Source organism: Pan paniscus, chromosome 20 (assembly GCF_029289425.2).
Source record: "Pan paniscus chromosome 20, NHGRI_mPanPan1-v2.0_pri, whole genome shotgun sequence".
Classification (NCBI taxonomy): Eukaryota; Metazoa; Chordata; class Mammalia; order Primates; family Hominidae; genus Pan; species Pan paniscus.
Genome location: NC_073269.2, coordinates 4,761,829 through 4,785,178, shown reverse-complemented (window position 1 = coordinate 4,785,178; position 23,350 = coordinate 4,761,829). Strand labels below are relative to the sequence as shown.

Sequence of the window (23,350 nt, the reverse complement as noted above, 5' to 3'; positions counted from 1 at the left end):
CGGATGTTGGGGGATAACTGCTGCTTTCCGTCACTGCAGGAAATATTTAGCATACGCTTCCCCTGCCCAGCACAGATGATGAGTAGACAATGAGAGACCTCGTTCCTGCTCTCAAGGAGCTTGGATTCCAGTGGGAGAGACAGTCAATCAGAAGAGGACAAACAGATAAGGAAATAGGTTCTGGTAGCGGCTCTGCAGAGCTAAAATCGTGTAATATTAGAGCAGGAGGCTGGGCGGCTGCCCCTCCCAGGAGGCGACCTTGAAGCTGAGACCTGAGCCATGGAAACCCCGGCCGTGGGGTTTGCAGACACAGTTCTAGACGGGGCACAGCAGGTGCAGGTGCAAAGGCCCGATGCGGTGGGGTTTGCAGACAGAGTTCTAGATGGGGCACAGCAGGTGCAGGTGCAAAGGCCTGACGTGGTGAGGTTTGCAGACAGAGTTCTAGACGGGGCACAGCAGGTGCAGGTGCAAAGGCCTGACGTGGTGGGTTTGCAGACAGAGTTCTAGGGGGGGTACAGCAGGTGCAGGTGCAAAGGCCTGATGTGGTGGGGTTTGCAGACAGAGTTCTAGTCGGGGCACAGCAGGTGCAGGTGCAAAGGCCTGATGTGGTGGAGTTTGCAGACAGAGTTCTAGGGGCGGGGCACAGCAGGTGCAAAGGCCCCACGCGGTGGGTTTACAGACAGAGTTCTAGGCAGGGGCACAGCAGGTGCAAAGGCCCCACGTGGTGGGGATTGCAGACAGAGTTCTAGGCGGGTCACAGCAGGTGCAGGTGCAAAGGCCTGACGCGGTGGAGTTTGCAGACAGAGTTCTAGGGGGGGCACAGCAGGTGCAAAGGCCCCACGCGGGGAGCGGACCTGGTGCGTGTGCATCACGGCAAGGAGAGCCATGAGACTGGAGCTGATGGAGAGGGAGCGGGACTCTCTCTGTGGGCTGTGGTGAGGAGTGGGGGTGGTTTTAAGTAGGGGGTGGCGCAGAGTGTGCAGTTTTGAAAGCCCTTCCAGGGGCCGTGTGGAAGTGTTGCTGAGGGAGGAGGAGGGTCTGGAAGGGCAGCAGAGACCCGGGAGGAGGCTGCAAGGGACGGCGGTGGCCCAGGCAAGGGGACCTAGGCGAGGGGAAAAGTGGACAATGAGCCTGTGTTGGAGCCCGGAGGAGTTGCTGATGGACGAGGGGCCCTGGCCCCAGGAAGCCTGACCGGCCTCAGCCCCCAGCACTGTCCCCCGGGAGCCCCGTCCCCCGGCACCTACATCACAGCAGGCACAGGGACAGCCGGTCCCTCCTGGTCACAGGGAAGCTTGAGTTAAGGAGGGGAATAGCCAAGCCCCATCACCCGGGGGCTGCGGCCGGCAGCTCAGGCCCGCAGGGCTCTTCCACACTGGAGGGACCCTGTGCACTGAGGGAAACTGAGGCACAGAGAGGCCGAGCTGTGTCTGAGGTTACGCAGTGAAAAGCAGGACCAGAACCCGGGGCTGAGGATCCTCCTGTGGGAGCCGGAGAGAACATTCTGAGGGCACTCGTCACGCACGCACCTGTGGGGGGCACAGCAACGGCCCCGTGTCCACATCCAGCCCTCGGATTCTGCGAAGGTGCCCCTCACACGGCGACAGGGGACCTGCAGGTGGGACCGAGTGAGCAACCCTGAGATGGGATGATTTGGGGGCCCGGTGTCCTCGCAGCAGGGGGTGAGAGTCAGAGAGAGACCGGAAGAGGCTGCGCTGTGGCTGCTAACCAGGAGGAAGGGGCCCCCAGCCAAGGGATGTGGGCCCCTCAGGACGCTGGGAAAGGCGGAGCAGATTGGGAACCAACTCTGCCCACACCTTGATTTTAGACTTCTGACCTACACGTAAGCGGATTAGCTCGCGTTGTTTGGAGCCACTCAATTTGTGGTGGTTGGTGATAGCAGCAAGAGGGAGTGGATGGGCCGGGCGACTCAGCCGGCATCGCAGAACCCCCCAGAACCCTGCAGCGATCCCGGTGTGTGGGAGAGAAGTTGGACGCCGGATAATCAGCGGCGTGGGCCCCGCGTCCGAGCGCCGTGGGCAGCATCGGTGCAAATGCAGTACCTCCGGCGCTGAGGCTCACGCCGAGTCCTGCGCGGTGCTGAGTTCCGAGGAGCCCTGGGTTCCATTCTCCCCACAACCCTATGACTTCCACCCATTTTATAGATGAGGCAGCTGAGGCACAGCAGGTCAAAGAGCTGCCCGAGAGCCCTTCCCTGGGTCACGGCACTCGCGATGCCTTTAGGGCTGTCACCACAGACCTGACTCGGAGCTGCTGGGCGCCAAAGGGACCTTGATTGTCTCCTGCGAGAAGAACCCGGGGTCGGCGGCTCTGGGGTTGGTTAATTCAGCAGCTTAGTGACTTTGTCACGGATCCAGGTCATTGTTATTTCACCGAAATTCATGCCAACCTGGAACCCCAAAATGAGGCCTTTTGTGGAACAGGCTCTCTGCAGGTGTCATCAAACAAGGTCACGTTGGATTCAGGTCACCCTGACCCGGTGACTGCCATCTTTACGAGAAGCCGAGTGAGGGCACAGAGAGAAGGACGCGGGACAGGATGAGAGGGGCAGAGATGAGCGATGCGGCCATGGGCCAAGGATGCTGGGGAGCCCCGGCCACCACCAGCACTGGGAGAGGCAGGACGGGCCTTCCCCTGCTGCCTCCAGAGGGGACGGGCTTCCGGCCCTCAGGCCTGTGTGAGGAAGCATTTCTATGGTCTTTTTTTTTTTTGAGACGGAGTTTCCCTCTTGTTGCTGAGGCTGGGGTGCAGAGGCGCAATCTCGGCTCACCGCAAGCTCCGCCTCCCGGGTTCAAGCGATTCTCCTGCCTCAGCCTCCCGAGTAGCTGGGACTACAGGTGCCCACCACCAAGCCCAGCTAATTTTGTTTGTAGTTTTAGTAGAGACGGGGTTTCATCCTGTTGGCCAGGCTGGTCTTGAACTCCTGACCTCAGGTGATCCGCCCGCCTGCGCCTCCCAAAGTGCTGGGATGACAGGTGTGCGCCGTCGCGTCCGGCCCATTTCTGTTGTCTTAAGCCCCGTTTGTGGGGATCTGTTAGGGCGGCCACGGGAGACCGACTGCCTTCCCGGGGTCTCTGCTGGGTCAGTTCCTCCCCTGGCTGAAAGGCAGTGGCTCTGGTTCGGCAGAACAGGGTCCCCTGTCTCTGTGGGGCTCCTTTTGTGAATGGGGACATTTTTCCTGAGAATCCCCCGCCGACTTTGCCGTGGGTCTCATGAGCCCAGCCTGGCACTGCCCAGCAGAACCGTCCGTGTCTGCACCGTCCAGTGTGGCTGCCGTGAGTCACATGGGCGGCTGGGCCTCGAGGTGTGGCCTGTGCTATTGCAGTGCCAGCTTAGTTTTACCTGACTTTAAACTCAAGTGGCCGCAGGCAGCAAGCAGCTGCCGTGCTGGACAGCTCGGTCTGGGTGAATCTTTACGCCTGATCTTTGGGCTTCACCCGAAGGCGTAGATCTGAGCAAGATGTCTCTGTTGAGAAAGACACAGAGCTTGTCTCCTGGAGAGGCCAGAGTTCATGCCAAGGTCTGTGGACACCGACCCCGTGTTCTCCCACACGTACCATTTTGGTGCTGGGCTCGTCCATACACAGAAGTCCCGTGAGTCAGGCCGTCCTGCTCTCTGCGGTGCCCTCACGCACCTCACCTCGTGAGCACTTCAGGGAGAGTTTCCTGTGTGTGTCTGGCTCTGCTCCAGGTGCATGGAGCCCAGGCCCGGCGGGGGATGGACGCAAACTGGGACACGGTCGGCAAAATGACACTTCATCCTTCCTGCATCGCGGGTCCCTTATGCTGGGAGGTGCAGGGAGTTGTGAGAGGGTGACGGAGATGGTTCAGCTCCAAATGCAGCTTTTCCTTGAAGGCGAGGGGTCAGGTGTGGCCAGTTGACACGGTGGATGAATCCCATGGCTCCGCAGCATCCCTAAAGATCTGGGTTCTGGCCGGGCGTGGTGGCTCACGCCTGTAATCCAGCATTTTGGAAGACCAAGGCGGCAGGATCACTTGAGCCCAGGAGTTTGAGACCAGCCTGGGCAGCTTGGTGAAACCCTGTCTCTACCAAAAAAGAAAAAACATTAGCCAGGCAGGGCGGTGCACACCTGTGGTCCCGGCTACGTGGGAGGCTGAGGCAGGAGGACCACATGAGCCTGAGAATTCGAGGCCGCAGTGAGCCAAGATCATGCCACTGCCCTCCAGCCTGGGTGACAGAGCAAGACCCTGCCTCAGAAACAAAACTCAGGTTTTGTTTCTGAGAACAAAGAACCCATATCTGGGTTCTTTCTGTCCTTCTCCCATCCAAGTACCAACTAGGCCAGACCCTGCTCAGCTTCCAAGGCCAGATGACATCGGGCCGTTTTCAGGACGGTGTGACCACAGTCTCTCCCGTCTTTCTGTGCCGCCGTCCTCGGCACGCTGGCTTGGCGACCTTCAGGGTCACAAAATGGTGGCCACAGCACCTGACGTCGCTGGGACCTGGCCACGTCCACTGGGAGCAGAGGTCATCCCTTCCTGGAGCTCTTTGTGAGAGACTCCGGCTGTTCTCCCTCCTCCATTGGCTGGAAATGGCAAACCCTTCGCTTGTGGAAGGGAACGGGGCCACCAAACTGGCTTAAAGACCAGCGGCATCTGGGAACCTGTTGCAAATGCTGATTCTCGAGCCCCACCCCAGACCTGCTGGGTCGGAGACTCTGGGGTGCTTGGAGAGCTGCGTTTTGTGAGTCCTCCAGGTGATTCTGAGTAACACTCAGGTCTGAGATCCAGCAGCTGAAGCTGCGTGTGGCCGTCCTGCTGATCAACTACCACTATTTATAGCAAGCATTCTGTGACTCTTCACTCCTGAAATGAAACCCAAGTGCACCTGTAACACCCAGCTACGCAGGAGCTCCCCCAAGTCAGTACGATGCCCCAAACTCAATGAAACGGAGAAACGCACACCTACGTAGGAACTCCCCCAAGTCAGTACGATGCCCCAACCGCAGTGAAACGGAGAAACACCCACCTACGCAGGAACTCCCCCAAGTCAGTACGATGCCCCAACCTCAATGAAACGGAGAAACGCACACCTATGCAGGAACTCTCCCAAGTCAGTACAATGCCCCAACCCCAGTGAAACGGAGAAACACACACCTACGCAGGAACTCCCCCAAGTCAGTACGATGCCCCAACCTCAATGAAACGGAGAAACGCACACCTACGCAGGAACTCCCCCAAGTCAGTACGATGCCCCAACCTCAATGAAACGGAGAAACACACACCTACGCAGGAACTCCCCCAAGTCAGTACGATGCCCCAACCTCAATGAAACGGAGAAACGCACACGTACGCAGGAACTCCCCCAAGTCAGTACAATGCCCCAACCTCAATGAAACGGAGAAACGCACACCTACGCAGGAATTCCCCCAAGTCAGTATGATGCCCCAATCTCAATGAAACGGAGAAACGCACACCTACGCAGGAACTCCCCCAAGTCAGTACGATGCCCCAACCTCAATGAAACGGAGAAACGCACACGTACGCAGGAACTCCCCCAAGTCAGTACGATGCCCCAACCTCAATGAAACGGAGAAACGCACACCTACGCAGGAACTCCCCCAAGTCAGTACGATGCCCCAATCTCAATGAAACGGAGAAACAGCTACGCAGGAACTCCCCCAAGTCAGTACGATGCCACAACCGCAATGAAATGGAGAAACACCCAGCTACGCAGGAACTCCCCCAAGTCAGTATGATGCCCCAACCTCAATGAAACGGAGAAACGCACACCTACGCAGGAACTCCCCCAAGTCAGTACGATGCCCCAACCGCAGTGAAACGGAGAAACACCCACCTACGCAGGAACTCCCCCAAGTCAGTACGATGCCCCAACCTCAATGAAACGGAGAAACACACACCTACGCAGGAACTCCCCCAAGTCAGTACGATGCCCCAACCTCAATGAAACGGAGAAACACACACCTACGCAGGAACTCCCCCAAGTCAGTACGATGCCCCAACCTCAATGAAACGGAGAAACACACACCTACGCAGGAACTCCCCCAAGTCAGTACGATGCCCCAACCCCAGTGAAACGGAGAAACACACACCTACGCAGGAACTCCCCCAAGTCAGTACGATGCCCCAACCTCAATGAAACGGAGAAACACACACCTACGCAGGAACTCCCCCAAGTCAGTACGATGCCCCAACCCCAGTGAAACGGAGAAACACACACCTACGCAGGAACTCCCCCAAGTCAGTACGATGCCCCAACCTCAATGAAACGGAGAAACGCACACCTACGCAGGAACTCCCCCAAGTCAGTACGATGCCCCAACCTCAATGAAACGGAGAAACACACACCTACGCAGGAACTCCCCCAAGTCAGTACGATGCCCCAACCTCAATGAAACGGAGAAACACACACCTACGCAGGAACTCCCCCAAGTCAGTACGATGCCCCAACCCCAGTGAAACGGAGAAACACACACCTACGCAGGAACTCCCCCAAGTCAGTACGATGCCCCAACCTCAATGAAACGGAGAAACACACACCTACGCAGGAACTCCCCCAAGTCAGTACGATGCCCCAACCCCAGTGAAACGGAGAAACACACACCTACGCAGGAACTCCCCCAAGTCAGTACGATGCCCCAACCTCAATGAAACGGAGAAACGCACACCTACGCAGGAACTCCCCCAAGTCAGTATGATGCCCCAATCTCAATGAAACGGAGAAACGCACACCTACGCAGGAACTCCCCCAAGTCAGTACGATGCCCCAACCTCAATGAAACGGAGAAACGCACACCTACGCAGGAACTCCCCCAAGTCAGTACGATGCCCCAACCTCAATGAAACGGAGAAACACACACCTACGCAGGAACTCCCCCAAGTCACTACGATGCCCCAACCTCAATGAAACGGAGAAACACACACCTACGCAGGAACTCCCCCAAGTCAGTACGATGCCCCAACCTCAATGAAACGGAGAAACACACACCTACGCAGGAACTCCCCCAAGTCAGTACGATGCCCCAACCTCAATGAAACGGAGAAACACACACCTACGCAGGAACTCCCCCAAGTCAGTACGATGCCCCAACCTCAATGAAACGGAGAAACGCACACCTACGCAGGAACTCCCCCAAGTCAGTACGATGCCCCAACCTCAATGAAACGGAGAAACACACACCTACGCAGGAACTCCCCCAAGTCAGTACGATGCCCCAACCCCAGTGAAACGGAGAAACACACACCTACGCAGGAACTCCCCCAAGTCAGTACGATGCCCCAACCGCAGTGAAACGGAGAAACACACACCTACGCAGGAACTCCCCCAAGTCAGTACGATGCCCCAACCGCAGTGAAACGGAGAAACGCACACCTACGCAGGAACTCCCCCAAGTCAGTACGATGCCCCAACCTCAATGAAACGGAGAAACGCACACCTACGCAGGAACTCCCCCAAGTCAGTATGATGCCACAACCTCAATGAAACGGAGAAACGCACACCTATGCAGGAATTCCCCCAAGTCAGTACGATGCCCCAAATTCAATGGGGAAACGCACACCTATGCAGGAATTCCCCCAAGTCAGTACGATGTCTCAATGTGAATGAAACGGAGAAACGCACACCTACGCAGGAACTCCCCCAAGTCAGCACGATGCCCCAACCTCAATGAAACGGAGGAACGCACACCTATGCAGGAATTCCCCCCAAGTCAGTACGATGCCCCAACCTCAATGAAACGGAGAAACAAACACCTACACAGGAACTCCCCCAAGTCACTACGATGCCCCAACTTCAAGGAAACGGAGAAACACACACCTACACAGGCATTCCCCCCAAGTCAGTACGATGCCCCAACCACAGTGAAACGGAGAAATGCAATGATGGGGATTCCTAGTAACTCGAAATATGTTTCAGCCTGTAAATGTGCAGGGTCCACTCTCCGGGAAGCACAGAGGCCGCCACAAAGGCCACCATTCCTGTGACAGCCACAGATGGGGCAGATGCAGGCTGCCATTCTGCAGCTCCGACACCACGGCTGGAGTCACACGGACGATGTGGCTTCTAAAATAGTGAACAACTATTTTAGTCCAACTTGTATTAAAACGATGCTGCCAGGCACGGAGGCTCATGCCTGTAATCCCAGCACTTTGGGAGGCTGAGGCGGGCTGATTACCTGTGGTCAGGAGTTCGAGACCAGCCTGTCAACATGGTGAAATCCTGTCTCTACTAAAAATACAAAAATTGGCTGGGTGTGATGGCAGGCAACTGTAATCCCAGCTACTCGGGAGGCTGAGGCAGGAGAATCACTTGAACCCAAGAGGTGGAGGTTGCAGTGAGCCGAGATCACGCCACTGCACTCCAGCCTGGGCGACAGAGTGAGACTATGTCTCAAAACAAACAAAAAATGCCAAAAAGTTAAAGAGAATTACCTTATGATCCATCAATTTCACTTCTTGGATATATACCTCCCAGAAATGGAGAGCAGGGACTTGAGGGGATGTTTGTACACTCATGGCCACAGCAGCATAACTCCCAGCAGCCCAAAGGTGGAAACAGTCCAGGTGTCTGTTGATGGATGAGTGGATCAACACAGCATGGCCATCCACATGCTGAAATACGACGTGGCCACGGCGTGGCCATCCACATGCTGAAATACGGCACAGCCACGGCGTGGCCATCCACATGCTGAAATACAGCACAGCCACGGCGTGGCCATCCATGCACTGAAATATGATGTGGCTATGGTATGGCCATCCACACGCTGAAATACGACGTGGCCACGGTGTGGCCATCCACATGCTGAAATATGACGTGGCCACGGTGTGGCCATCCACACACTGAAATATGATGTGGCCACGGCGTGGCCATCCACACGCTGAAATATGGCACAGCCATGGCGTGGCCATCCACACGCTGAAATATGATGTGGCTATGGTATGGCCATCCACATGCTGAAATATGACGTGGCCACGGCGTGGCCATCCACACACTGAAATATGATGTGGCCACGGCGTGGCCATCCACATGCTGAAGTATGACAATATGATGCGGCCAAGGAAAGAAACGAGGCTGTGACCCAGGCATGAGTCGATCAACACAGTGTGGCCATCCACACGCTGAAATACGACGTGGCCAAGAAAAAGAATGAGGCTCTGACCCAGGCCACGGCACGGACGGACCTTGAGGATGTCTCACTCGGTGAGAGACTCCAGACACAGAAGGACAAGCTTTGTGCAATTCCACCCATCAGACGTCCCCAGAGCCATCAGATTCACAGAGACAGAAAGTAGGATGGGGCTGGGGAGGGGACGGGGAGTAAGTGTTTCGTGGGGTCAGTTTGAGTTTGGGAAGATGAGGACGTTCTGGAGAGACGGTGGTGGTGGCTGCACAGCCACGGGAATGCGCTGAGTGCCGCTGAACCGTGCGCTTAAAGACAGTCAAAACTCTAAATTTTATGTTATGTGTGTTTTACCACAATAAAAAAGCAAGCACACGAAAACGCGCCACTCTCTCGCGTCATGGGCCACGTGGAGTTAGGTTGGAGGCGTGTGGCAGTCATGGAAGGCTTTCCCCACACGATGCCCGGAGGAAGCTCCGAGGCCCTGGGGACAGTTTGGCGTCATTGTGAGTGCCCCCCTCCTGTAGCGCCGGCTGCCCAGCCTCGCGATGATGGCCAACAGGGCCCCACGTTTCCGTGGCGCCCCCAGGGCAGCACGCACCCCTCGCCCCTGTGGAAAGCCATGGCCGGGGGCACTGACGGGGGCTGTGGCCAGTGGGAGGGGCGTCCTCCTGGCCAGGGGCGGAGGGCGGCACTGGTCAGCGTGGCGCAGGGTGTCAAAGAAATTTGCCTTTAAATAGTTTCAACCTTAGATCAAAGAAACAAGAACAGTAGACTACGTAGAGCTTTTGTAAGTTTGGAATTCTATCGAGACGAAAAGTTCCAAAGAAGACTAGTACAAAGAGTTCCCGTGTGTCATTCACCTAGACTGGCCGATTATTAACATCTTGCCTCATTTATTCTGTCTGTATAAATTATTATTATTATCATTATTGAGACACGGTTTTGCTCTCGTTGCCCAGGCTGGAGTGCAATGGCGCACTCTTGGCTCATCGCAACCTCCGCCTCCCGGGTTCAAGCAATTCTCCTACCTTAGCCTCCCACTGTATAAATTCTTATTATTACTGTAGTTATTATTGATGAACAATTGGGAAAGTCTGCAGCCGTGATACCCCTCTTCCCTCAAACACGCTAGGGTATATACTCTAAGGACAAGGATTTTCTCCAGCGTAGCGGTGGTATGATTAACAAAGTCAGGAAATGTACCGTTACAATCCTGCGATCACATTTTCAGTGTGTTTTCAAATGTGACCAGTTTTCCCAACGGTGTCAGAGCAACCTTTATTTTCCCATCCTACATTGCATTTAGCCATCCTGCCTTTTTTTTCTTTTTTTGAGACAGGATCTCGCTCTGGATCATCCAGGCTGGAGAGCAATGGCGCCATCTCAGCTCACTGCAACCTCCGCCTCCTGGGTTCAAGCGATCCTTGCACCTCAGCCTCCTGCTGAGACCTCCCAGGCTGCTGGGACCACAGCTGTGTGCCACCACGCCCAGCTAATTTTTATTTATTTTATTTTATTTTTTTAGAGACAGAGTCTGGCTCTGTCGCCCAGGCTGGAGTGCAGTGGCACCATCTTGGCTCACGGCAACTTCCACCTCCTGCATTCAAGCGATTCTCCTGCCTCAGCCTCCCGAGTAGCTGGGATTACAGGTGTGCACCACCATGGCTGGCTACTTTTTGTATTTTTTTTTTTTTTTTTGTAGAGACGGGGTTTCACCATGTTGCCCAGGCTGGTCTTGAACTCCTGAGCTCAAGCCGTCTGTCTGCCTCGGCCTCCCACAGTGCTGGGATTAGAGGCGTGAGCCACTTGCCCCGTCCGTCCTGTCTCTTTTACCACCTTTAGCCTCACAGTTGTTCCGTCCTGGGATCCACGGAGCCAGTAGTGTTGAAGAGTGCACACTGGCTGCTGGGCTGCCGTCCCTCAGTTTGTGTCTGCCTGGTGTTTGCCTGCAGTTGAGTCGAGGTTGTGTTTTTGGCAGGACGCACGGAGGGGTGCTGTGTTTTCCCAGCTCTTCGTGTCAGGACGCCCCCCGGGTGCTGGTTTATCCTGATACTGGTGCTGGAGACTTTGATCACCTAGTGTCCTGGGGCGAATGGTGTTCCCCAAAAGTCACGTCTTATTTGGAAAAGGGCCTTTGCAGACGTGGTTAGTTACGATGAGGCCATGCTGGAGTTACTGGAATAGGGTGGGGCCTAAATGCAATGGCTCGTGTGTCCTCTAAGAAGAGGGAAGTCTGCACAGAAGGAGACAGCTGTGTGGAGGAGGCAGAGATGGAGTAACATGGCCACAAGCCAGGGACGCTGGGAGCCCCCAGAGGCTGGAAGAGGCAGGAAGGACCCTCCCCCGGGGCTTCGGAGGGAGCGAGACCCTGCCCGCAGCCTGACCTCAGACTCCCGGCTCCGGGACGTGCAGAGGATCCGCTCCCGTGGCCCCCAGGTGTGGCCTTTGCTCACGGCAGCCCTGGGAAATGAATGTACTTGGTGAAGGTGACGTTTCTCCCTGGTAAAGCTCTGTTTGTTTCCCTTATAATGAGGAAGATCTGCGGGGACTCGTGGAACTGGGACTCAGGTGCATGGGGACGTCGCAGTGCACGCCCCGGGAGCCACTCGCAGGCCAGGCCGTGCACGTTTCCAGCCCAGCGCTGCCTGCGGCCTCCCCAGCCCTGGCCCGGCATCCGGTCTTCCTTCCCTGGAACGTGATCTGGGGAGACAGATGTTGACACTGTGCAGACATCCTGGATGCCAGCTCCCAGCAAACCTTCATGCACTGGTTTTAGCAAAACCTTAGGGTTCTTGTGTGAATGGACACCTTTCATTTTATTAATATATTTATTTTAATGGAAAACCAGGGAGTTATGGTTGCAGTGTGAAGTTTCCTCTTTTTCTCATATAATTTTTAAATTTTTTTTAGATGGAGTTTTGTTCTTGTCACCCAGGCTGGAGTGCAGTGGTGCGATCTCGGCTCACCGCAACCTCCGCTTCCCAGGTTCAAGTGATTCTCCTGCCTCAGCCTCCCGAGTAGCTGGGATTACAGGCATAAGCCAACATGCCCAGCTAATCTTGTATTTTTAGTAGAGACGGGGTTTCACCATGTTGGTCAGGCTGGTCTTGAACTCCTGACCTCAGGTGATCCACCTGCCTCAGCCTCCCAAAGTGCTGGGATTGCAGGCGTGAGCCATTGTGCCCGGCTCTCATGCAAATTTTTGAAAAAGCAGATATAATTCGCATACCCTAATCCCAACTGTTTAAACTGTGCAGGGCGGTGTATTTAGTGCAGCCACACGGCTGTGCGACCCTCACCCGTGTCTAGTTCCAGGGCGCTCCCGTCAGGCTAAATGGAAACCTATCGCCTGCCCTCAGCCGTCCCTCCCCTCCGCCCCCTCCCCATCCGCGGCGCCCACGCGTCCCCTCGCTGCCTCTGTGGATCGGCCTGTCTTGGCCATTTCATAGAAATGGGATCACACGCTGTGTGGCCTTTCCTGTCCGGCGTCCCTCACGGTGCGTCCGTGCCATGGCCCGTATCGGAGACTTGCTCCTTCTCACGTCTGGGTCACGTTCCAGCGTGCGGATCGACCCCACTGCATTTATCAGTTCATCCGTTGATAGATATTTTAGTTGTTTCCTGCAATTTCCTTTAAAAAGTAAACGCAATTATGTTTGTAAGTGGAGTTTATTTAGAAGGAAAATACCAAGTAAATGACATCGATACAGACCATGGCAAAGCCTATGAGGTGGGTCCCGCTGGCTGGCGTGGGCGGTGGCGGAGACTCGGACGGTCTCCCAGGCTGGGAGTGCAGACACGGGGACCTCGGCTTGTATCTGCCCTGGCCTGCTGCGTGCGTGAGGCCGGCCAGGTGCCATCCCCTCTCTGGGCTTCAGTTTACTGACTTGTACAGTGGCTCCTTCCCTTAACGTCCTGGGGTGGGTTCTGGGTCATGCCTTCTCTCTGGGCCTCAGTTTCTGAATTTGCAAAGGGGAAGGTTGAATGTGAAGCCGCCAGGGCTCCTCCCCATCTTCTGTGGGAGGGCCCCGGGGCTGCCACCACAAACCACCACAAACTGTGGGGCTTAAAACAACACAGACAGCCGGGCGCGGTGACTCACGCCTGTAGTCCCAGCACTTTGGGAGACCGAGGCGGATCACAAGGTCAAGAGATCGAGACCAGCGAGGCCAATATGATGACACCCTGTCTCTACTAAAAATACAAAAATTAGCTGGGCGTGGTAGTGGGTGCCTGCAATCCCAGCTACTCAGGAGGCTGAGACAGGAGAATGGTGTGAACCCGGGAGGCGGAAGTTGCAGTGAGTCGAGATCGCACCACCGCACTCCAGCCTGGCGACAGAGCAAGACTCCGTCTCAAACAAACAAAAACCCCAAAAACAAAACAACACACACACACACACAAACATAGACTTGTTCTGCACAGTTCTGGGGCCCAACGTCCGAGCCAAGGTGTGGGCAGGGCTGGTTTCTGCTGGAGGCTCTGAGGGAGGCTCTGTCCCAGGCCTCTTTCCCGTGTCTGGTGCCTGGGGGCCGGCCTTGGCGTCCTCGGCTGCACACGGCCCCTCCCTTCTGTGTCTCTGTCTCTCAAATCTCCCTCTGTGCTTGTCTTTTTTTTTTTTTATTTTGAGACAGACTCTCCCTCTGTCACCCAGGCTGGAGTGCAGTGGCATGATCTTGGCTCTCTGCAGCCTCCGCCTCCTGGGTTCAAATGATTCTCCTGCCTCGGCCTCCCAAGTAGCTGGGATTACAGGCATGCAACCACCACGCCCAGCTAATTTTTTTATTTTTATTTTTATTTTTGTATTTTCAGTAGAGTTGGGGTTTCTCCATGTTGGCCAGGCTAGTCTCAAACTCCTGACCTCAAGTGATCCACTCACCTCGGCCTCCCAAAGTGCTGGGATTACAGGCGTGAGCCACCGCGCCCGGCAAAAATGTGTTTTTTAAGCCATGGTTGTGCTCTGTCGCCCAGGCTGGAGTGCCATGGCACCATCACAGATCACTGCAGCCTCAACCTCCTGGGCTCAAGCCATCCTCCCACCTCAGCCTCCTGAGTAGCTGGGACCACAGGCCCACACTCACCATGCCCAGCTAATTAAAAATTTTTCTTTTGTAGAGATGAGGCCTCATTATATTGCCCAGGCTGGTCTTGAACTCCTGGCTTCGAGAGAGCCTCCCACCTAGGTCTCCTGAAGTGCTGCGATTACAGGCATGAGCTTCTGTGCCAGGCCTAGAAATTTATTTCTCACGGTTCTGGAGGCTGGGAGGGCCACGATCGAGGCGCCGGAAGATTCGGTGTCTGGCGAGGGCCTCTTGACAGAGGGCCGTGTTCTCCTGTGTCCTCACGTGGTGGAGGGCCGGGCTCTGTCTGGGGTCTCTTTTATAAGGGCGCTGATCCCAGTCCTGAGGGTGGAGCCCTCATAGCGTCCTCACCTCCCAAAGGCCCACCTTTAAATACCCTCACAGTGGGGCATAGGTTTCCAGAGAGGGATTTTGAGGGGGGCACAGATATTCAGCCCTAGATCGATATTTACAAACTGGGAGAATTTCACAGAAAAGCCCTGAATTTCTGGTCTCTTTTTTAAAAAAGCACATGGCCAGCAGCACTGGGTGCCCTGGAGCGTGGGACACACAGTGAGCTGAGGTCCCCACCTCTTCCCGTCGTGCAGGGGGAGCAGTGCAGATCCTGGAGCCCAGGGGTGTGGGTTCAGGACCCAGCTCTGTGGGCTGTGTGGCCCAGGAGGTCAGTCACCCTCCCACCCGGGCCTGTTTCCTGAGGGGCCATTGCTGCCCATGGCATGTGGATTTGCGTGGAGTGGATTAACAGACCACGTGCACAGCGTGTCCACAGCAGAGCCTCACACGTGACAGGCGCCCTGAGTTAGCGAGGTGTCAGTGTCATTACCGGATCTGTGCACAGTGTGTCCGCAGCAGAGACTTACACGTGACAAGCGCCCTGAGTTAGCGAGGTGTCGGTGTCGTTACCGGATCTGCGTGCAGTGGATTAAAGGACGCTGTGCACAGCGTGTCCACAGCAGAGCCTCACATGTGACAGGCGCCCTGAGTTAGCGAGGTGTCGGTGTCGTTACCGGATCTGCGTGCAGTGGATTAAAGGACCCTGTGCACAGTGTGTCCACAGCAGAGACTTACACGTGACAAGCGCCCTGAGTTAGCGAGGTGTCGTTGTCATTACCGGATCTGTGCACAGTGTGTCCGCAGCAGAGACTTACACGTGACAAGCGCCCTGAGTTAGCGAGGTGTCGGTGTCGTTACCGGATCTGCATGCAGTGGATTAAAGGACGCTGTGCACAGCGTGTCCACAGCAGAGCCTCACATGTGACAGGCACCCTGAGTTAGCGAGGTGTCGGTGTCATTACCGGATCTGCATGCAGTGGATTAAAGGACCCTGTGCACAGTGTGTCCGCAGCAGAGACTTACACGTGACAAGCGCCCTGAGTTAGCGAGGTGTCGGTGTCGTTACCGGATCTGCGTGCAGTGGATTAAAGGACCCTGTGCACAGTGTGTCCGCAGCAGAGACTTACACGTGACAGGCGCCCTGAGTTAGCGAGGTGTCGGTGTCATTACCAGATCTGCGTGCAGTGGATTAAAGGACCCTGTGCACAGTGTGTCCGCAGCAGAGACTTACACGTGACAAGCGCCCTGAGTTAGCGAGGTGTCGGTGTCGCTACCGGATCTGCGTGCAGTGGATTGAAAGACCCTGTGCACAGTGTGTCCGCAGCAGAGACTTACACGTGACAAGCACCCTGAGTTAGCGAGGTGTCGGTATCGTTACCGGATCTGCATGCAGTGGATTAAAGGACCCTGTGCACAGTGTGTCCACAGCAGAGCCTCACACGTGACAAGCGCCCTGAGTTAGCGAGGTGTCGGTGTCATTACCAGATCTGCGTGCAGTGGATTAAAGGACGCTGTGCACAGCGTGTCCACAGCAGAGACTGACATGTGACAAGCGCCCTGAGTTAGCGAGGTGTCGGTATCGTTACCGGATCTGCGTGCAGTGGATTAAAGGACCACGTGCACAGTGTGTCCGCAGCAGAGACTTACACGTGACAGGCGCCCTGAGTTAGCGAGGTGTCGGTGTCATTACCGGATCTGCGTGCAGTGGATTAAAGGACCACGTGCACAGTGTGTCCGCAGCAGAGACTTACACGTGACAGGCGCCCTGAGTTAGCGAGGTGTCGGTGTCATTACCGGATCTGCGTGCAGTGGATTAAAGGACCACGTGCACAGTGTGTCCGCAGCAGAGACTTACACGTGACAGGCGCCCTGAGTTAGCGAGGTGTCGGTGTCGTTACCGGATCTGCGTGCAGTGGATTAAAGGACGCTGTGCACAGCGTGTCCGCAGCAGAGACTTACACGTGACAGGCGCCCTGAGTTAGCGAGGTGTCGGTGTCGTTACCGGATCTGCATGCAGTGGATTAAAGGACCCTGTGCACAGTGTGTCCGCAGCAGAGACTTACACGTGACAAGCGCCCTGAGTTAGCGAGGTGTCGGTGTCATTACCGGATCTGCGTGCAGTGGATTAAAGGACCCTGTGCACAGTGTGTCCACAGCAGAGCCTCACACGTGACAGGCGCCCTGAGTTAGCCAGGTGTCGGTGTCATTACCGGATCTGTGTGCAGTGGATTAAAGGACCCTGTGCACAGTGTCCGCAGCAGAGACTTACACGTGACAAGCGCCCTGAGTTAGCGAGGTGTCGGTGTCGTTACCGGATCTGCATGCAGTGGATTAAAGGACCCTGTGCACAGTGTGTCTGCAGCAGAGACTTACACGTGACAAGCACCCTGAGTTAGCGAGATGTCGGTATCGCTACTGCATTGCACCCTACCTCGTGTGTTTACCTGGCTGATCCTGCAGGCTGTAGGCATCTGAGTTTGCAGTCCCTGTTCTCAACCGAATAGGATATTGCATTTCCTCTCGTGAGCTGCCGTGGGCCACAGAGGGTTTGCCCCCCACCTCCCCCGTGCACCAGGCTGGTGTCCCCACAACGGGACCCATGGACCACACAGTTCAGGGTTTCAGCCGCACAACCGGAGTGGGCTATGTGTTAACAAGGGGGCAGGTAAGGGAATGAGAATCCCTCACCCTATGGCCCTGCAGCGCCAGACACTGGCACAGACATCATCCCAGAGGCACATGCTCTGCCTGAGAGAAGACAGCCATTGAGCAGCCAGCATCCCACCAAAGCTGCCTCCTCAGTGGGAGAATCCAGTGCTAGGGACAGGGACCATGGCTAATTCCTTTAGGGTCTGACCTGTCTACTACATGCCTAGAGTCCATTCATCTGTTCATCCATTCATCCATCTACTCATCCACCCACCCATCCATCCATCCATTCATCCACCCACCAATCCACCCATCTGTCCACCCATCCAACCATCCATCTGTCCATCCATCCACCCATCCACTCACCCGTCCATCCATCCATTCATCCACCCACCCATCCATCCATCCGTCCATCCACCCATCCACCTACACATCCATCCACCCATCCATCCATCCGTCCATCCATCCACCCATCCACTCATCCACCCACCCATCCATGCACCTATTCATCCACCCACCCATCCATCCATCTGTCCACCCATCCAACTATCCATCTGTCCATCCATTCACCCATCCACTCATCTACCCACCCATCCACCCATGCACTCATCTACCCACCCATCCATCCATCCATTCATCCACCCACCCATCTACCCATCTGTCCACCCATCCAACCACCCATCTGTCCATCCATCCACCCTCCATCCATCCACCCACCCATTCACTCATCCACCCACCCATCCATCCATTCATCCACCCACCCATCCATCCATCCACCCACCCACGCATCCATCCATCCACCCATCCACCCACCCGTCCATCCATCCATTCATCCACCCACCCATCCATCCACCCATCCACTCATCTATCCACCCACCCATCCATCTGTCCACCCATCCACCCATCCACCCACCCATCCATCCACCCATCCACCCACCCATCCATCCATCCATCCACCCATCCACTCATCCACCCACCCGTCCATCCACCCACCCATCCATCCAGCCATCCGTCCATCCATCCACCCATCCATCCACCCAACCACTCATCCACCCACCCATCCATCCATCCACCCACCCACCCATCCATCCACCCACCCGTCCATCCATCCATCTGTCCATCCATCCACCCACCCATCCATCCACCCACCCGTCCATCCATCCATCTGTCCATCCATCCACCCACCCACCCATCCATCCACCCACCCGTCCATCCATCCATCCATCCACCCACCCATCCATCCGTCCATCCATCCACCCACCCATCCACTCATCTACCCACCCACCTATCCATCCATCCACCCTCCATCCATCCACCCACCCATCCATTCATTGTCCATCTGCCTGTCCATCCATCTACCCATCTATCCATCATCCACTCACCCATCATCCATCCATTCACCCACTCACCCACCCATCTATTCATCTTCCATCCATTCTTTCATTCATCCATCCACCTGCCATCTTTCTGTCAGTCCATCCACCCATCATGCATCCATTCAACATGAGGTGAGGCTGCTTAGTCCATGCCCTGCTTAAGTGCTCCCTGGCTCCCCAGCTGGCCCAGGATGAGCCCCTGCCCGTCATCACAGCCCAGGTCCTGTGGCCTCTGCTTCCTGCCTGCATTCTCACATCTGTCTCTGCTCCTTGCTCTCCCTGCTCCAGGTACATGGAGCCGTGGAGAGGGGCAGAGCCTGGGCCGGCCCACACAGTGACCTGTACACACCTCAGAAGCCCTCAGGCTGATGTATCTGTGGGGTAAAGTCCTAAAAATGGAGCTGCAGGGTCAAAGTGTTTGCGTGTTGATCATTTAAAGAAACTGAGGTGGACTTCACATAACGTTATTCATCATTTTGCATGTTGCATTTTTCACAGTTCAGTAGCATTTCGTACATTCATAATATCGTGCCACCGCCCCTTCTGTCTAATTCCAGAACTTCTCATGACCCCAGTAGGAAACCTGTTCGTGTCAGCCTTCATTCCCTGGCCCCTGGCACCCACACATCCTCTTGCTGCCTCTGTAGGACATTTCATAGAGATGACGTGGGCTGTGCCCCTTACCCTCCCTCCAGCAAGGGCCAACGTTGGAAGGACGCCGTGGCCTTCGCCTCCTGGCCCTGTTCCCCCACCCTTTACGGCACTGAAGCAGGTCAGGGACTCGGTGGGACACCTCTGCCCCTCTCGTCCCTCAGTATCATCAGTCATTGAGATGGTGAATTCCCTTTTCATGGAAACAGCTGTCTGGGCCAGAAGCCCGCAAACTTCCTGTGGAGGGCGAGGCCAGCAGTGTGTGCATCTGTGGCTGCCCTGGACGTCTGCCCCACTGTTTGCCAGACCCTGAACTGGGCGCTGGAGATAGGGAAGTGCTCAGGATCGCACCATCCCCACGCTCCTCGGCTTCGGTGCTGGCGGAACAGAAAGAGACCCACGAGGGCAAGACGGTTAAATGAACAAGCACCATAGAGCGTCTGGGGGAACCACCAGGCTCCCGAGAAACAGCAACAGAGAAAAACATGCCTGGAGTCAGAGGGGGCGGCTCGCGGGACAGCGTCGAGGCTGGGCCTTGAGGTCGGGGAGGCACGAAGGCCCCAGAGCCACCAGGGACAGAGGAAAGGGCTCGACCCCAGGGGTGGTGGAGGCGGCGAAGGGCTGCTGGGAAAAGGGACGTGGCTCCACTGCGGGGGTTCCGATGGCATCTGACCCCTGTTCTCTCCCCTCAGTACATGGGCTGCATCGAGGTTCTCCGCTCCATGCGCTCCCTGGACTTTAACACGCGCACGCAGGTGACCAGGTGAGCCTCCAACCCTGCCCTGGCTGCGTAGGGCCGAGTGACGCGCTGGAGGGCGGCAGCACCAGAGGGCGGCAGCGATAGGCTCTCCGACAGCCGCGCTGGGGTCCCAGGACGCAGCCTCGGTGCCCCCCGCTCCCTCCCACTTCACGCCACGTCTCCGCCCTGTCCCCACGCCAGGTGTCGGTCACCGTGCCCTGCAGACCTCGATCCTCTAAGATGGAAAGAACACGCCGGTTGCTCACAGGGTGCTGGGCAAGTCCCCGCACGGCGTGGGGTGCAGGGCCTGGCGGGTTCCCTCTGGGACCGGGGCCCAGTGGCGTCTCCGTGTCCCTCCTCTGTTTTCCACACGGTGACCTTGGGATGCTATGGGGTGTCTGGAAAGGAATCACAGGGGCTGGTGGATATGGCCAGGGCTTAAGCAGGGAAGAGAGCGACACCCTTTTTTTCTGTGAAAACTGGTTGATTCCATTCGTATAGACTTAAAAAAACCATGTGAGACAGTTTACACGTGCGTATGTGAGATATAATGTACAATTTGAGACTTTAGGCTCTTCACAGAGTCACATGACCACCACTGTCTAGTTCCGAACATTCTCATTACCCCACCAAAACACCCCGTCCCCATCACAGCCACTCCCCGTCCCCTCCCCAGCCCCGGCACCCACGCATCCCCTCCCCGTCTCTGTGGATCGGCCTGTCCTGGACATTTCATACAAATGGGATCACATGCTGCGTGGCCTCGTGTGATGGGCGTCTCTCACTGAGCATGGTGTTCCCGAGGTGTGTCCGTGCTGTGGCCTGGGTCAGAGCCTTGCTCCTTTTCTTTTCTTTTCTTTTTTTTTTGAGATGGAGTCTCACTCTGTCGCCCAGGCTGGAGTGCAGTGACACCGTGTTGGCTCACTGCAACCTCTGTCTCCTGGGTTCAAGCATTTCTCTTGCCTCAGCCTCCCCAGTAGCTGGGACTACAGGCGCCCACCACCACACCCAGCTAGTTTTTATGTTTTTAGTAGAGACAGGGTTTCTCCATGTTGGTCAGACCGGTCTCGAACCCCTGACCTCAGGTGATCTACCCGCCTCAGCCTCCCCAAGTGTTGGGATGACAGGTGGGGGCCGCCGCGCCTGCATGGCATTTGTTTGTGTCAGGCCCACAGTGCTGGGATGACAGGCAGGAGCCGCTGCATCTGGCCAATTTTTAACCTTTTGAGGAGCCCCCAGGCTGTTTTCCACAGCGGCCGTGCTGTGAAAATTCCCACACGCCCTGGGTGGGGGATCTGGTTTCTCCACGTGATGCCGACATTTCCGAGGCCCCTTCAGGACCCTGTAGACTTCTAACCTCTCCTGGGGACCAGTGGTCTGAGGCGCTCTTGTTTGGGGTCAGCTCCTGCCACCACTCAGGGGCCCTCCAGAGCCGAGGTCTCTCCTCCAGCGCTGCAGACAGGATCTCGACAGGGGACCCGGCGTCAGGCTCGGGGCCTCCTGCTCGCTGGTCCAACCCCCACATCTGACGCCGAGCCTTCCTTGTGGGCCGAGGCCAGGGACACACTGGTCCCTGGGAAAGAGGGTGGTAGAGGGGCCAGAGCTGGGGGCCGGGCCTCTGCCGGATGCAAGGACGCACGTGGAGTGGGCTGGTGCCCAAGCTGCACCTTTCCTGCGGGGCACTCCTCCCCCAGGTTCCCCGGCCCCCTCCCTGCCCACTTTAGGCCCCCTGATCCTCTCCCACCCCTCCCTCTCTGCCTTCCTCTCCCCTCTCTCTCGCCCTTCTCTGAGCTCCTGCCCCCTCCCCAGACCCCCACCCTCTCTGACCCCTTCCTCCCCAGCTCCCTCCATGGCCGCCCCCACCACACTCTCTAAGCCCCCTCCTCCCAACCCCAGGGAAGCCATCAACCGGCTCCATGAGGCCGTGCCTGGCGTCCGGGGATCCTGGAAGAAAAAGGTGAGTGAGGCTTGTGGTCTCTCGTGGGGCTGGTGGGGCAGTCGGGGGCTGTGGGGACGCTGTGGCCATCCTGGGACCCTTCGACGGCCCCCACCGACAGCTGCCCTCGCTGTGCTCCGCCCCCAACTCAGGCCCCCAACAAGGCCCTGGCGTCCGTCCTGGGCAAGAGCAACCTTCGCTTTGCCGGCATGAGCATCTCCATCCACATCTCCACTGATGGCCTCAGCCTCTCTGTGCCTGCCACGCGCCAGGTGGGTCTGCCCTCTTCGCCTGGCGTCCCCAGACCCCCAGAGGGGCCAGGAGTCCTAGGAGGCAAAGCCAGGCGGGGTGCTGGGGGCGGGCAGCAGGTGGCGTTTATCCGGAAAGACGAGCCGAGGCCCCGCTGAGCAGGAGCTGGGGGTGCAGCCACTGCCCTCACGGGGCTCAACTCAGGGGCTCCCACCTGGGCGAGCCGTCCCGATACAGGGGTGCTCCTGGCATGGAGTGGGTGGGGGCAGGGACGCTGCTCAGCACCCTGCAGGGGCCAGGATGCCCCACCCCAGAAAGTGGTCCGTCTCAACATCCACAGTGCCTGGGGAGGGGCGGGGATAAACCCTGGCTATCAGTCCTCAGGTGGAAACAAACAACAAAAGTATAATTGCAGACCAGGCTCGGGCTTGGTGGCTCACGCCTGTAACCCCAGCACTGTGAGGCCAGGTTCGGTGGCTCATGCCTGTAACCCCAGCACTTTGGGAGGCTGAGGGGTGGGCAGATCACTTGAGGTCAGGAGTTCGAGACCAGCCTGGCCAACATGGCTGACTCTACAAAAAATACAAAGATTAGCCGGGCGTGGTGGTGGGCGCCTGTAATCCCAGCTACTTGGGAGGCTGAGGCAGGAGAATTGCTTGAACCTGGGAGTGGAGGTTGCAGTGAGCCAAGATTGCACCACTGTACTCCAGCCTGGGCAACAGAGTGAGACTCTGTCTCAAAAAACCAAAAAACCAAAAAACTATAATTGCAGAAATGAAGGAAATAATAGATTTTAGGAAGCATTGTGAGGCCAGGTGAGGGGTGTCCTGAGCATGTGCTGGGCTCTGGGTGCTAGAAGAGACTTCCTGGAGGGCTCTGGGAGGTGGTGAGGAGGGGAATCTCAGGGGAGGTGTGGCTGAAAGAGGAGGCATCGCCTTGTTGGAGAAGTTAGCATGGATCATCGTGAGGAGTTTGGGGTGAGACAGTGTCTCTGAGCTGGTGTGGTGGTGGCAGGTGGCGGTGAGGGGCAGCTGGGGCTCCAGGGAGGAGGCTAGAGAAGGATGGAGCTGGCGGGGGGTGACTGAGGGCCATTTCCACGCAATTTCCATCTCTGCCCCCACCCTGCGAGGCATGGACCCCTGACCACTATATGGACAGGATACTGAGGCTCCAAGCAGACCCTCCTGGCTGGGCCGGGGTTGGCAAGGGGAGAG

At 56.7% G+C, this 23,350-nt stretch overlaps 1 protein-coding gene across 2 annotated transcripts in view; it reads left to right on the top strand.

Moving 5' to 3' along the window:
• Positions 1 to 23,350, top strand: part of SHC2 (SHC adaptor protein 2) — a 64,393-nt gene that overhangs the window by 2,769 nt on the left and 38,274 nt on the right. For both annotated transcript variants that reach the window (XM_034950974.3, XM_034950973.3), the window contains exons 2-4: positions 19,905 to 19,975; positions 21,848 to 21,908; positions 22,040 to 22,159. In XM_034950974.3, coding sequence (XP_034806865.1) covers positions 19,905 to 19,975; positions 21,848 to 21,908; positions 22,040 to 22,159 — 252 coding nt within the window. The remainder of the gene's footprint in view (positions 1 to 19,904; positions 19,976 to 21,847; positions 21,909 to 22,039; positions 22,160 to 23,350) is intronic.